General features: G+C 46.2%; 1 protein-coding gene across 16 annotated transcripts in view; it reads right to left on the reverse strand.

The window, feature by feature from the left end:
* Pmca (plasma membrane calcium-transporting ATPase 3) overlaps positions 1-15954 on the reverse strand; it is a 71692-nt gene that overhangs the window by 16111 nt on the left and 39627 nt on the right. For 8 of the 16 annotated variants that reach the window (XM_078184500.1, XM_078184499.1, XM_078184497.1 and 5 more), the window contains 2 exons: positions 14916-15048; positions 703-6453 (listed from right to left, as the gene is read on the reverse strand). The exons of 1 other annotated variant lie outside the window; for it this stretch is intronic. In XM_078184500.1, coding sequence (XP_078040626.1) covers positions 5932-6453; positions 14916-15048 — 655 coding nt within the window. In that variant the 3' untranslated portion in view covers positions 703-5931. Of the gene's footprint in view, positions 1-589; positions 659-700; positions 6454-9414; positions 9500-12705; positions 12775-14915; positions 15049-15954 lie in introns of those variants that run through there. 7 more of the 16 variants (XR_013494358.1, XM_078184504.1, XM_078184511.1 and 4 more) reach the window with 7 other exon arrangements.

Raw genomic sequence — 15954 nt, forward strand, 5'->3', positions numbered from 1 at the left:
TTGAAAATATTAGAAATCACACTTTCGTTCGATGCGAGCTACTGTTAACATACTTTATCCCATCTCTACTGGACTGCGAACGGTGCAGGCAGAAAGTAAAATAAGTAAAGGGCTAGAGTGAGAATATTGCAGGTCCAAAAGGCAGAGAGAGACCAGAAGAGGAAGGATTATAGAAAGAGGGTCAGAAAAAAGTAGAAAGATAGAGAAGAATGAAAAGTAGGAAGCGTGTCGAAGCGTAGGGGTAATTAACAGCAGCGAACAGACGGTGTTACATAAAGAACAAGTTATAAACAGTGAGTCTTCAACAGTAACAGGTAAATAGATAGAGAAGAGAAAGACTGAAATATAGAGGGAGATAGAGATAGAGAAAGATAGAAAGAGGCGGTTGGAAACTCTGTATGTGTATGTGTGTCTGTGGTTGTGAGAGCGTGTGTTTGTAAATGTAAATCCGACAGTGGCATGTGGCTTACGTGTCAGTAGTGTGTTATACATAGAATTGGAGACAGACAGACAGATAGACAGACAGACAGACAGACAGAAAAAAAGACTTAGCGAAAGTGAGAAAGATAGAGCAGAGAGGAGCGCTTACAGCTTGGTCTGTCGAACTCTTGCTGTAGGGTACTGGTATCAAACGTTCCTGCAACTCGCCACCTATTACCTTCAAGAGCAAAGGATAATAATATGGTTATAACAGGATGCAACGAGCAATACGCACTTAGCAAATTACACCACCTCGAACATCGCTTCAAGAAAAAAAAAGAATAAATAAAACATGGATCAGATTGCAATCTTTGCTCCGAAATGTTTCTTGCTGTTCGACCCGGTTCGAACAACACCGCTCCGCTATTCAGGCACCTTCCGAATCGTCGCGTAACATGATCTATAAAATATTTCATTCACGGGATCGTAACGTCGCACGCGCAAGCCGAAAGGTACCTGGCTACTGTGATTGGTAGAGAGACTGATCGAATGAACGGACGGTGCCTTGACGACGCTATCGAAACGGATACCACGCGCGACCGGAAAATCGGGAAACCGGAAATCATAAAAAGTGAACAGAGAGATCGATAAGCAGAGATACATGTATAACCGAGGATTGCTCCTGACATGCAACGCAAGGTACGAACGTCGTCGAAAGGTTTTACCGTGTAGAGTATCTTCCAGCCACGTTTACCGGAAATAGGAACAACAATACGTTCGACGGGGCGAGAGGCTCGTTTACGTCGTTAGACTGCGAATACACGACAAGTGATCCAGCGATAACGCGGGACACAGGTTGCGTCCGCGTTCGCTGCCACCAGCTGTTCGCGAGTGCTAACAGATTCTCACGATCGAGTGTTTCGAGATCGAGCAGACACTAGCAAGTAGCATGACAATGTACACTAAATTTTCTAAATTAGAAAATTTAGAGACTTTCTTGAAGGCTTTGTACTGAGTCGTTTCCAACAACAAGTAGTAGAGAGACGCCCGCGATCAGACGCTTTAAAGTAGCACCAGTCTGCTGCAGCCAGACGCGTCCAAGTAGTAGAGTCTGCCGCGCTCGGACGTTCTTATCAATATAGTGCAAATAGTACGACTAGCACGGAGTAGTAGGAGTCGACGCGTGGTCGGACGGGACCCGAGTGGCGCGAGTCTACGGATGGCCGGGCAAGTGGTTTAAAAACACTCCGAGACCAACGAACAGTGGAAAGTATCTGACAGGTACAGAATTATAGTGGTCGGACGCTTGCGAGTAATGCAACTGAATAAGACTGATTAGACTGATCGACTCACGAGCGAGAGCGGCGAGTTACGCGCTTAATTACGAATAAGTTCGGGATGACGTGGGAGACGTGATCGCAGGAATAGAAACGGTAGAAATTCGAAAAGGTACGACACGGTCAGTTTCAAATGTGAACGGTAGTAATAGAATCGGTGGACCGATGTCGACGCGGAATCACAGTGACGCACAGGTGAACGACTACAAGGTGTTCTCTCGGTCGCGGAGGAACACGAGCGAGGAAGATTGTGCAAACAGAGAGAGGAGTGTCAGACTCAAGCGAAAAAGCGGATAGAGACCACAGAGAGATATTGCTAACGGTGTGTTCGCATGTGTCTCTGTGTGATTTAGTGTACACAAAACCGTATCAGGATCGTCTCAAAGGTTTCTCTCTTCCAGAGGGTAGTGGAAATTCGCAATACTGCCGTTATAAAAGTCAGCGTTTTCGTTTATTAACCGATTGTGATTGTGTAGATTTCCATGGCGAGGGTGCACGAGTCCAGAAAAAATCGGATTTTTGTTCCCGGGGCACCTTCTTTTTTTCATTCAGGAGAGGGCGTCAATCAAGATATATCGCCGACAGAGACAATTCATTCTCTGGAATTATGGGATCGTCTAACGTTACATAGTATACGTGCGAGCTTGTTTTTCGAATCACTCGCGTGTGGACAATTAATTAATACTAATAATATCTCTTAGCGTAAAAGCATTCTTGTTTGGTACCCCAAATCGCTTTCACGCAATCGGTCGAAACAAGTACATATACCTGGTGTACCGGAACACGTGGCCGTGACTTTGCCGATACAGAAACAATGCCTTCGTATTCTGGTACAACCTGCATATACTCTTTCTCTCTCTCCCTCTCTATGCACATATATATAAATATATTTAAATTAAATATATTTATATATTTAAATTAAATATATTTATATATATGTCATATATTATATATGTATAAACAATCGTGTGGTTCAGGCACGAGTTGCAATTGTACTTGTAAGTGTCTGTTCAGCTTAACGTGACAAAGCGCTACAAATTCTCGTTTCTCTCTCTCGAGAGAGAACCCAAACCCCGAGCGATTAAATAATACGATCTACGGATTAAGTGTTTTACAATCTACGAGAAATCGATAGAAAAACTCTGGCGGCGAACGGTATTTACAATAATTATTTCTCTTCATTTCTTGTTAGTTAACAACGACCCGTTTTGACTCCGCTTTTATAAATGAAACGAGAAACGCAGAAAAATAAAGATGATTAACGGGGCGGGCGATACGTTTTTTTTTCACACGGCCACGACGGTGTATACACGCACACGCTTCCACTATAAAAACACGTTTATAAAACGAAAAATATCTAGAACACGGTGAAACGCGACCGGTTGTAGATATACAATACAATCGCAAAATATAAACAAACAAACAAACAAACAAACGAATAAAACAAGGAATGTTCACGCGCCCTCTGCTGATCGGCCCTGGATCAATTAACATTCGGATAACGTGTCTTAAACTTTATTTTATATAATAACAATAATAATAATCGCTAATAAGAATTAATGAAAAATTAATAATATATGTTCATATATTATACTCCCTACGTGATCGTTATTATCGTTAGTCAAATATCGTTCATTTTTCCTTCCATTTTTTTACGGTTTTCATAGTTTTCTTATCTTCGCTCGTACGCGGTCAAAAAATGCTTTCTCTTATTCTCTTCTCAATGCGTCACACGTTTAAACAAACGAGAATCGGACATCTTCTTTCGATTGCAACTTCTACCAGTATATGGTGATTATGCATCATTCGTTTCAACAACCAACAACGCGACATATTCTCTCTATCTTTATGTACTCATTCGCTCTCACTCAGACACACGCGAACTACTGTCGTTCGCATAATTGATCCAGGAGGATCTCAACGTTTCTCGTCAGACCGTAGTGATTAGCACCATCGAGGATAGAGAGTTCCTATCGTCTTTCAAGATTGCGTCGCTCGCAGGGCTGAAGAAGACCCTGGGGGACAGCAACTGGACGAATCGAAGAAAAACACTATCATCATTACCATCCACAATCATCATTATCATCGTATGCACTCAGACCCTTAAGGTCTGTCGCCCTCAAATACAGCAAACCTACCGCAACACAACAGAGTTTTAGAAGACGAAACTGCGCGTTCTACCGACAGACTTCAGTCTCTAAAATTCTGTTACAACACGGATTAATAATTTTGTGTTAGAGAAACTACGTGGCAATCATGAGAGAAGACCGACGTTCCCTCTGACGGCTCTCTAAGAGTCTCTGCTGTCAATTCTTTCGGTTTCATTCAGTATTTATCTGGCCCGTGAAGCTGGCAGTGAACGCGGCGGTTTTTAAGTCGACGTGTTAAGTGATCGAAACGGAACAGAAACGACGATTGTTTATGACTGACTCCGTCCGGGGCTTGACTTAAAAGATAGTATAAGTGACGTTTTATCTCGTTCGCTGTCCCTGGTCTTGCCGAACTGCAAGCAGGGTGCAGAAGACAGGTGGGACCAAACGGTCGAAGAACGAGCGCGGAATCTTGATCGCGATTCAAGCAAGGCGACAAACATTATTTACAAATCGGCGATGAACAAGCTCTCCGATTCAACATGATTCCCTGTAGAAAGCTACTGTGGTCCGCGTGCGGTCTTGAATGCGCAGATGCGCACGATAAAATAAATACCCTAAAAACAGATTAATAAAATTATTCTAATTTACAATCTACAGCTTAATAAATAAAATAAATATCGATTCCGGTTATCGTAAAGTTATTCTATAAAAATTTTTCATTCGCACGAGCGTCCACAGATAATTGATCCTCAACGACCGAGGCAACGATAGACAAAATATATAATATAGAATATTATCGAGATCAATATTCCACCGCGTTCTTCGACTCTGGATCGAGGTAAGGCGATTAGGACAGCGACGAGACCCGGTCAGACGATTAAGTACGTCCTTTGCCATGATCGTTCCCAAAGATTGTCTTCCAAACGAGCGTTAAGTACTTGTACCTTTCTCTCCCTCTTTCTCTCACTCACTCTCTCTCTTTCTCTCTCATCGAGAAACCAATCAGAGACGTTCTCACCCTAAACGTTAAAGAATACGCTCTTCTTCGGATTGAGGAACGGAAGGGAACGCATTTGTCACCGTACAAAGCCGAATAAACGTAATCGAAGATAAAGATCACGAGTACGGAGAAGACGACGCGCCCACCGTGAAAAAAACGACAAGGGTAGACAAGGCACGGATAAGGAAGAACACCGTGCGCAGTGTCCGAAACAGCGTCGACAATCATCGATAAAGAATACAGAAATGCAGGCTTTGTTATAATTGAGAATCGTGTTTAAGAGAAAACTCTAAAAAGGGGAGCTCGCGGAATGCCAGCTGAGTATCATACGTGTGTACTGACAATGAGTATATACGGGCAGAGTCGCACGACCGGTCGCCACGGTCTTCCAAAACGATCTGGCGTTTGCAGCTGTTCCGGTTCACGCGAGTCACCCGGTATACGGCATGCGGTATACGGTTGTTCGAGTAAGAAAACGCTCTGCGCGCAAACCGATCCGTGCAACTATAACGCTCCACGACGCTTCCGATTTACAGATTCGAGAGAGATCCGTGGGTCGGATCGGTCCGCGCACAGCGTAAGATGGGTTCTCGTTTCTCCGGCAACGAAGCAGGAACCTATCGACGAACTCTAGTCAGAGATATCTGAGGCTTTCGTGGTTCAGCATCGTACCCGGTTCTTGCCGATCATGCTCTCAACCCCGCGTCATTCGACAAAAGCTGCGACCTTCTTCTCTCGACCGAGTTTCTTTCTCTTTACCTTTAGCTTTTTCGAAAGCAACGAAACGGACCAGACGATTGTTCGAAGTGGACGCAGGCAGCGAGAGCACGAGCGGCTCTATCGGTACTGTAACAGACAAAAAAAACTGAAACGGAGATAGAAGAATATAACGGAGACAGTATAGAGTCAATTCCAGTATTTGCTGCTCGCGCTGTAGACAGAGGCGCGCGGGTAGATGTAGAAGGTCTCAGATTCACGACAAAGTTAGAGACGTAGTAGAAACGAACGGGGGGTTAGGTGGAGGAAGAGTCATCGAAACAGAGGGGTGGATTGTGTAGAGTGGCGACACGCAAAGCTGCCTTTAAATGCTGGTCTCATGCACGAGCTTCGTCAATTCCGGGAGGGCCAGATTATTGGAGCTGAGAAGCGAGGAGTTTCCGGTGATGGTGGTGTTGTTGTCTCTGCTGTTGCTACTCTGCATCTGCGTATGGTTGGTTTGGCTCGGGTTGGCGCTATTGGATGAGGATCTATTGTCATTGGTGGTGGTGGTGGTTGCAGTGGTGGTAGTGGTAGTGGTGGTGTTGTAAATGGTATTATGATGGTTGTAAGCGTTGTTGCCGGGTGGTCCTGAGACGGTGAGCAACAGCGGCGACGTAGCGCTGTTGTTGATCATCCTGGCCTGGGCTGAGTCCTCCGCGGGCCCCTTGACTCTGATCACCGTGGTGTTTGTCGGGTCTTCGTCAATGTATGTGAAGTCAGAGAATGGTCGGGGCCCGGTGTGGCTGCGTGAGCTGCGCATACTGTGTAAGCTGTGTAAACTATGGACAGAGCGACGCTCCTCCAAATCTTCCAGAGTCGACTTGAACGCTCTGATTACTCGAAGCTGCAAAAGACAGGGAACAAGGACGTTCTAATCAGGAGAGCGAGGAGCTAAGCTAGCGACACACAAGCACGCCAAATTTTTACTCGAGACTGTGTCGTGTGTGTAGGCAAGTCCCCTGAGTATCGTGGCTGGCTCTCAATTACTTCCGCGTGTATCGTTACACGAACAGAGGCTGTCCTCGAGAAAAGGCGAATCGGCGATCGAACAAGCCCGGACCAAACAGAGATCTGCGTCTAATCGTGCACAATTTTCCATTGGCTTGTTCTATCGTGTAGATTCCTCTCTTCTGGGACCTTCGGTACGCGTACATATACTATGCATGGGCAGAGCGTTTTAAATGGCAAAAACGCACTGTCTATGCATTGCAAGGGTGAGTCACGGAAAGACCTCTAATGTAAATACTCTGCAATAACAAGATTTAGGTGTTGCAATCGCGTGACTCATCCTCCATTCGGTGCGATGTGGTCCGAATTAGTGCAACGAGATGATCAACAACCATGTACCACCGATCCGGATCGACTCGAACATTGAAGGGGTTGCACTAATCCGGTCCGGGTTTTGTTATGAATGTTTCGGTGCTGGTTATCCGGATGACGGTGATCGGTGCACGCCGTTTTCTAGCCGTTGGTTCTTTCGGTGCGGTATCCTCGGTACTTCCCGGTTCTCTTGCGGGGGTTTGCTTCTCGTGTCGAAGAGAACGATACTCTCATTTTGTGTCGTGTGTGTATTTTCGTGATATGTTTGTGTGTTCCGTTCTCTCTTAAACGAGCATGTTTAAGGGCGGGTGTGTTTATACTCTCTTCGTCGTCGGACGCGGACTTGGTTGCATTTCACCCGAGTTCAGGCTTGCATTTGGGACACTCAGGGCGAGTGGCGTGTTCGCTACTACGTTGCCTAGCAGTAGGTCGGTATCGACAACGTTCACATTTCGCATGCGCGCATCTATCGTTTACTATGCGTACCTATCTAGAACTATTGCTGTTTGTTGGAAAAGCCGCAGGGATCGTGTTCGCAGGGAAGGCAAACAACGAAAGCCCGAATCTGTTCACCGTTATCTACTCGCACGGATGGAGTGGTCGGGCTGGGCAAGATCTTAAGAGTTTGCTGCCCAACCCAACGCATCGTGCGTGCTGCGATATTAGAAACAACAGGCGAATCCCTCGGATTCTGTTTCGAGGAATTGAAAATATCTCGACCACGGAAGATGCCAATTGATGGTCACGATGCGTGACGTGTAACGAAAGTCTTAGCTGAACAGCATTGAACGAGGGAGGTTCTAGACCGAAGAGTCAGAACCCTTGTTCGGGAGAATCTAGAATCGAGACTAGGACCAATATTGAAAGACTCTTAGATATCGAATTCGACTGTTTAGAATCTTAGTGTTTAGTGTCCAATCAGGAATGATCTGCGACTGTCTTGAATCAAATCGGAGGATGAGGCTAGCTTTGATGAAGCACACGCTTGACCAGCGACCTGTCGATCACGACGAGCACAGAGAGGATAGAGTGTTCAGCCTGATCATTGGCGACAGAGTGAAACGAGAGTGGTCAGAGTGAAAGGAACTTGTGCCGTGTACATTCTGAAAAGAAAAACAGAGAGATAGACAGATAGACGGACAGAGACAGATTAAAACAGACACAGATATATGTATATATATGTACGTAAAGAGAGACAGAGAGATAGATAGCTAGAGAGAGAGAGAGAGAGAGAGAGAGAGAGAGAGAGAGAGAGAGAGAGAGAGAGAGAGAGAGAGCAATTAGTGACATTATAAATTCCGTAGTCATGCTAGTTAACCATTCGGCGTCGACGAATCTTTTCCGTTTTTGAAATTATCTTTGTACTCCCAGTACTTACACGGTACTCGAGAAACAAATTCCTGTCGTCTTCTCGAGTCTTCGAGGACTCTTCTTTATCTAGCGATAAATCTACGGTCAACGATCGCTTGCGGAGACTCCTCCCCTTTCAGTTTTCCCTGAGAACCAAACTGCGAGTTCGGTTCCGGAAGTAACTCGGTAATCGCCAGAAGTTTCTGCTCGACGCGATCTTTCTTGGTGTTAGGAGAATACACACGCACACGCCACAAACACAGACAAACCACTGCAAGTCAGCAGCCACTCTCGGCGGCGAGTTAACGGTCGGGCAAATACATACCGACGCACACACGGAACACTCGTGCACACGCACACTCGCACACCGGACCACGAAAAGGAAGGAGTTTAAGTTCGTGGGCCTCTTGGTTCTCCGGAGCAGGCATGAGCGCTCGCCGGGCCACTGTGGGGAGGATGACGTCCACAGTGGGCGTTGTTGATTGTAGAGGCCACGCCTGCTGCGTGGAAACGTCTGAGGAGAAGCCACGAGACGGGGGATGTTAGGTGTCAGAAGCGGACGGAAGAGAGTTCGACAAGAATGCAACACAAGAAACAAGCAGCGACGGAGCGTGGCTAAAAGAGGCCTCTTTTAACCATCGCGGCGGCGGCGGTGGTGGTAGCGGTATTCGGAAAGACACAACGCGTGAAAGACGACAGTGGGCGTGGGAATACACGTAGCACACAATCATGTCAAACAGAGCTAGGCTACTGAACAAGGAGCGAGGGGAGTCAGCCCCCCCTGGCCCGACACAAAACACAGTGCTGTCACGAAGCAACCGTCGCCGTCGACCTGGTCCGATCTTTGCGCATCAACGAAAAACCAAACAACGCCAACACAGCACACTGGAAATGTCTAGAAGATATGGGCGCGGATTGGGGACGGACGGAGGCGGGAACTTTTCGGTGAGAATTTGTTGTGGGGGGTCGTGGAGAGAGAGGCCAGTCCTCAATGGCGACGCCTCGATCGCCGTGAATCACGTAGGTCGACGATCCGTCCTGGGCGTTATCAGTCTACGTGTACGTGATGGCAAGGTCGACGGTACAACGGTATCTTTTAAACGGCAGGCGATGCGATCTACTATGAGCTACGTACTTGTTTGTACTCCGACAGGATAAGTGTGGCGGCGGGCAAGACTGCCGCCCCGTTATACCTCAGTCTCCCGAATGGGTTCCGCTGGCTAACAAACACCACAAATCATACCATCAGTCTTAATTTTTATCCTTTCCTTAGCATCGATGCTTTAACAGCGTGTTCTTGTAAATTTTTTTTTAGTCTTATTTTCGAGTTAGCGTCATCCGTTGCACGCTGAGAATGTGTCCCAAGTTTTAGTTTCTCTGAAGAAGCTTTACGGGGCCTGCTGAACAAGAATATCGCGGGTGTGCGTGTCTGTGCGTAGGGTCTCCGATCTGGTTTCGAGTTCTGGAGGCTCCAAGTTCAAAAGAGTACCGCGATCTTCGAGGACAACGAGGATTTCGAGCCTCCAGTTTTCGTCGGAGACCCCGAGAAGAAATGTGTTTCCAGCGTGAACAAATGCAAATCATATTGAAACTGACTGCCAATTAGAAATGCCCCTGTGTGAAGAGTCTCGCTGAGCTTCAACGATCGTGTACACAACAGACTGACAAACAGAGACAGACAGACAGACAGACAGACGAACGAACAGACAGATGGACACAAACAAACACGAACACTGACACAAACACAGACAGACGGACAAACAGACTGTGTGTGCACATACATTGGATGCACGCACATTAAGAGACACATGATGCGTTTGGCGATGCATACACCACTGCATAACAGGTTAATGGTATCACAGCAAACAGCACACTGCAACGATTAAAAAACAGAAATGAAAATAGACAGAGGACGACCAGAGAGAGACAGTATATAATATCTCTCTCTCTGTGTCTCGACTAGGAAATTGTTTGCGCGGAAAGAGAGCTGCTGGGAATCGATCAGGGTGATACGGAGGATTAGCTTCGTTTCTGGCTTTTTTGGTTTCGATCGCCGGGATATGTTGTTGTTTGTTTTCTGTTTCCGCATGCAGAGCTTTCACACGCATAACACACGCTCAAGGTACTCTGAAGGGTGGACTTTGCTTTATCGCAGGTGCATCTTTGTTATCTCGATACTCTATACCCTAAACTCGATAAGCGACTTGCTGACGGCCGCCCTATAAGCGGGAGTCTCTTATGTCGATAAGAGGCCAAGCCCCCCTGCTTCGGAGCCCGACATTGTACCGCTTATCGAGCGAACGTTGCCCTCGCCGCGCAAAACGGATCATCGAAAATGGCCACTGTAAATATCCGGCAGGCAGTTTCGATTTCCTCGTTTTGCAGCGTTTCTGTCGACAATAACGAGTAGAACCTCTATCAGTGTTTGGTGTCTCGGCAGATCCTCTGCACGAGCGCTAATAACTCCCGAACGCATGGATCACAGACTTTCTTTCTTTTTCGTTCTCGGCTGGTGCTCACTGTGCTGGGTCAACCCTACTCGCGAACCTCTCTCGGTTTCTCAGCATGGTGCGCAACCGGCCAACAGTTTCCAGAAAATGGAAAGAAAGACGTATGTCGTAGCTCGATCATTCTTGTCGTCAAACAGAATCCTCCGCTGATACTGAAACTGAAACTCAAGTGTGATTGACCGATAAAGAGAAAGATAGATAGACAGAGAGATAGACAGTGGGATCGAAATTAGGCCAGTTGTATCCTGCGTAGAGAGAAGGTTGAGGAGAAACTGAACGTCGATGCACCGAGAAAGGGGGGGGGGGGGGGGAGGGCAAAGGAAACTAAAAGAAATAATCCTCAAGAGGTGTTTTGAATTAACTAGGGCTGGGGGTGAGGGGTATAATCATAATAGCGTACCTTGGCGCGCGTGTATGTGTGTCCTGCACACATATATACCCATACACATACATATACGCGTACACATACGCGCATGCATGGTCACATACACGTGTGTATATTTACATATATTTACGTATATGGACGTATATACGGGCGAATTGTATACGTACATACAGACGCACAGACGTGCATGCAACACCTCAGAATCAAATGTAAAAGGAGGGACCAAAGAAAGAAACGGGTGAGATTGGACAGTTTGGGTTACGTTGACAAAAGAAAACGGGATTTGGTAGTGGGTTTCCTGTTCGGTTAAGGGGTGGTAGGTATTTTGTATGCCACACTTTTTTATGTTCCCAAAAATAAACAAACAACTCCTGCCGACTTCCTTTATCCGTTTCTACCAGCATCAATTGCAATTTCGCAAAGGTGTAACACTTCAGCTTGTTATAGATAAAGATTTGAACTGTGTGGATGGCATACAACGCATCAACACGTTCAACACGAATACTCGACGATCTTGCACGCCGAGAGCAGTATACCAACCGAGTTTAGTCACTGGAAAAATTCACTGTAAATTGTTCTTAGGAATAGTTTTATTACACCGAAAGCAAAACAGGCTGTCAGCGCTTGGTCTTGTGGTATACTATACAGTCAATGAACGCTTGATCAGCAAGTTGAACGTGTTGTATATAAAAATGGGACAAAGCAACGTCGAGGAAAAATTTGCTGCAAGGATAAGGAAAATCTGTTCGGCTATCCTCCACGGTGAATCTAGAATTCAAACGAATCCATCCTTGTTTGTAGTCTAGATAGACAGCGGTGCTTCCGTCAAACAGATAATCATCCTTGACGGAAATGGCGAGGAAATTGAGGGTAGTAGGGTGGATGTGGTGGTGCAAAATCATTGGTAAATATATCTCTTCGCTGTGCTTCGCCGGCGCGGCGTAACAAACAAAAATGAAGCGAGTAGAAGCTCGCGACTCGTAAGCAAAACTGCGACGTGAACGTTAACAGCGAGAGTAACAGGCGGCGCGCGAGAGAGATATACGTCGGAGAGAGGCAGACAACCAACCAGAAGAAAAAAAAAACAGAAAACTTTGGGGCTTTAACAGAAACGGAAAGGCTGTTAAAAAAAGAAAGAGAGAGAGAGAGAGAATAAATTGAACAAAATTAAGCTCGAGAGAAGAAAGAGAAAGAAAAGAGAGAAAGGGAGAGAGAGAGAGAGAGAGAGAGTCGAGAAAGAAAAAGAAGAGTATCATGTGAGAGAATTAAATTAGAAAGTTGATAGCGGTTAGAAAACGGAAATTGGAAAGCAATACTTGTGAGAGGAGAGTCAACTGAAAAAAGGAACAACCAAACTGTGTATGGTAAGAGGCGTAAATCGGTTAATGGAAACTCAAACATATATGTAGATAGATTGATAGATAAATAGACAGACAGACAGATAGATAGATTATAGATAGATAGATAGAAAAAAAATCAATAAATATTTAAGAACGGTCAAACAGTGCGGAGATTGGAGTTGCGGACTAACCATATAGTAATCCTGAGAGGGGGATCTGCCTGTCACAGATACATTCTGCACCAGAGTTCTATTGCTCGTCTGAAAGTAGGTTACACATTCAATTTACATCATTAGCTTAGCCGTGTCGTTGGTGAATTAATTTGCTTGTTGTTTCGTTTTGTTCTTACTAGAGAATCAACCCGTGTTTTTTTTTTCGCAGACATTTCTCTCTCCTTACTTGCGGTTTCACGTTACGTTTCGTTATCCTTTCGTCCCCATGTTCGAGAGAACAACAGAGACCAAGAGTAGTTATATCAGAGTAAGAAGAAAGGAAATAAAGAGTAAGAGAAAGTGAAGTACAAGTCGTAACGGAATAAAGAGAGTGGAGATTGGTCGCGAGCTTGACCACCGGGATCCAGTGAATCTGGTGGAAAGAAAGCAGAAACGATCCCGCCTGTGGTCGAGCACGCGACGTCTTTGACGAACCAGGATCGACCGGCTGCCCGCGACAGTGTCGATCCACCGATCGCGCACGATCGCGGGCTCGGTCAAGTATGCGCTAGCTTCATCAGGTGTTTCCCCCATAACCCGTGTTCCCTCGAAAACAACCGAAACAAACCGGTGAAAGCAAAGATGTCGAACGGAAAACGCACGGTCGCCATCGACGTTGGAAGGGCTGCTGCTCGTCCTTTTCCGACTCTCGCTCGAGTATCGATTCCTAAACCGGCCTCGTTCCACATTAAACTTCCATCAAGTCGATCTCGTCTGAGAGGAAATCGATCTCGACAACTCAATGTCCGACCGATGCTTGACGGGGTTTCTATTTACTGGGAATGCGGCGAGCTGTCTCGAGTGGAAACGACCGACACTGGCCAGACGAGGTTCTTCGAGTAGTATAGGTGTTACAAGTCGAGTGGATGCTCATCGATGCTTGGATGAGCAAGTAAAACCGATTCGTGTGGGTCGAACGCGCGCCGTTCAGATTCGATTCCTTGGGAGACGAATCTCTTCGCAAATGCAAGAATAGAGCCTACTCGGAGTAGCACCTCGATTCGGATCACGTTCGGACGTCCTAGCAGCGAACAAGGCGCAGAGATCCAGGGAAGAGCGACTCGATTATTGGGATTAACGACGGATGGATCGAGGACTTCGTGGACCACTGCTAACTTTGGCGCTAAACGACTGGCGATCTAGAAGGCCTGGGATAGGCTAAGGAGTTTTGTTTTCGCCCTGAATCTCAGGAGGTTCACCGAACAGGGCAAAGGTCGCTCGATAAGACCCGAACCGCCGTCGAGATTCTCGAAAACGCGAGACTGTTTCGAGACCTAGAGAAAAGCTCCCTAGGTAGAGAACTCGATTTCGAGTACTCATTCGAGAAACTAGCTGACTAATTTTCTCCTCTCTTGTCTAGCTAACGATTTAAAAAAAAATAATTAAACTGGCGAGAACCAGGCATGTTGTTGTGGACATCCTGCATCGTGGGTGGTGCGAGAAGAGGGACGTGGCCCGAAGTAGGCGGTTCGCCGGGTCTTCGAGCACAAACGCGTGATCGCATCAGCGCGGCAAAGAACTCAACTAAAAATGCAAACCAAGGCGAAGAAGACGTGTAAACGAGTAAAACGTAAACGAAAAAGTCCGTATTGGAAGAGTATACCGGGCGTGTCGCTGGAAACGGATCCCTGTATTCGATTCGACCACGTAGAAGCACAATCCATACGGACACGGTTTCTCGCGACTCACCCTGTATATTCGCGCGTTCTTGTCGCAGAGCTTGCACAGGATATGCTCCGGATGTTAGGACACCGACAAGACAGCTGTTTCCGGTACGAGCCGAACGCAAATGCAAGCACGATCCTACTTTTCGGAGTTCACCCTGCGCAAGCGGATCACGGTCAAAAACCGTGGATGGTTTTTTGGTAGTCTGCTGGACGTTGTAATCCGGATGGTCGAAAGAACATTGTACCCCGGCGGTAGAGAGGAGTCGTCGACAACGACAACGACTATAACAACGACAACTATAGAACAATGTAAACGACGACGACGACGACGACGACGACGACTATTTTATCACCGTCCTTCTCTTTATCAGTGTTTTTTCTCGACAATTCGTTACACAGAGTATTCTTTTCTCTTTTTAACCCGGGGACGGGGGGGTGGGTGGGCGGGGTTAGAGGGGGTGGGGCCCGAGAGAACGCTGAGCTTCGAGTGATGGCATGAGAGTGAGAGATAGGGATAGTTACCTGTGTCTGTAGTCGTGTTAGACCACGGAGCCATAGAATTTGTCCTTTGCGCGGCTTTTTATCCGAGTCAGGGTCGAATTTCTCATCTCCGAGATCGATCGCACCGATATCATCCGGCTGGCCGCGGCCCCATCTGTTTTTGAAAAACATGAAACCAATTCTTCATCACTCGATCCCTGTTACACATATTGGTCTATAATCAAAGTAGATTTTTTTTTTGTTTTGTTTGAGATTGGATTACTTTTTTTTTGTCTGTTAGATTACTTTGGACACTCTTTTTTTTTGTTTTGTTTGTTAGTTGTTACTTGGTTTATTTTATGTCTCGCTTTTACACGACGTCGTTGAATTGGTCAAAAGCTCTCGCTGAGCCGGCTCCTCGACGCACTGCACCCCGATTTCTTATTTTTGCTTCTGTCTTTTTTTTTTGCTTATTTCGTTTCCGCTTTTAATATAATTTAGATTATTTAATCATTTACGTGTGAGTGTGTACTTATGAGTTTTTGGTATATTTTTTCTTTTTGCTTTTGTTTCGTCCGACGGTTTTGACACGTTTCCCCTCGCTCCTTAGCTTGGACACCTAACGACCACGCTCTCTCTATACGTAACAGATAGTTAACGATGTGTCGACGATGCTGCTGGCATAATCGATCTTTCAGTTTTCTTTTAGAGTTTCTTTTTCTCGTTACATAGTTTCCGTGTATTAGTTAGCGAGGTTCGATCGGCGGCGGCGCAACGGTGATCGGAAATGGCCGAGAAAGGAAAGCAGACGGACAGAGATATGCGTACAGGCTGTCTCGTTAGCAGTGAACAATTAACACTGATTGCACGCTGCTCTCGCCGTTGAACTCTTCGATTAGAATAGATTCTCTAAACAGCGGAAATCCGAGCAGCGTGCAAGCTGACAGTCGAAACGACGTTTCAAATTTTAGAGAGTAGTAAACGGAAAGGCTGTAGCTTCCGGCATGCCCGCCACCTTGCCATCTACCTGCTTCATTCTTGAAACAGCCGGTACACAAACATACACATATATAGAAGAAAA

The sequence above is a fragment of the Augochlora pura genome, chromosome 7, assembly GCF_028453695.1.
Source record: "Augochlora pura isolate Apur16 chromosome 7, APUR_v2.2.1, whole genome shotgun sequence".
Taxonomy (NCBI): Eukaryota; Metazoa; Arthropoda; class Insecta; order Hymenoptera; family Halictidae; genus Augochlora; species Augochlora pura.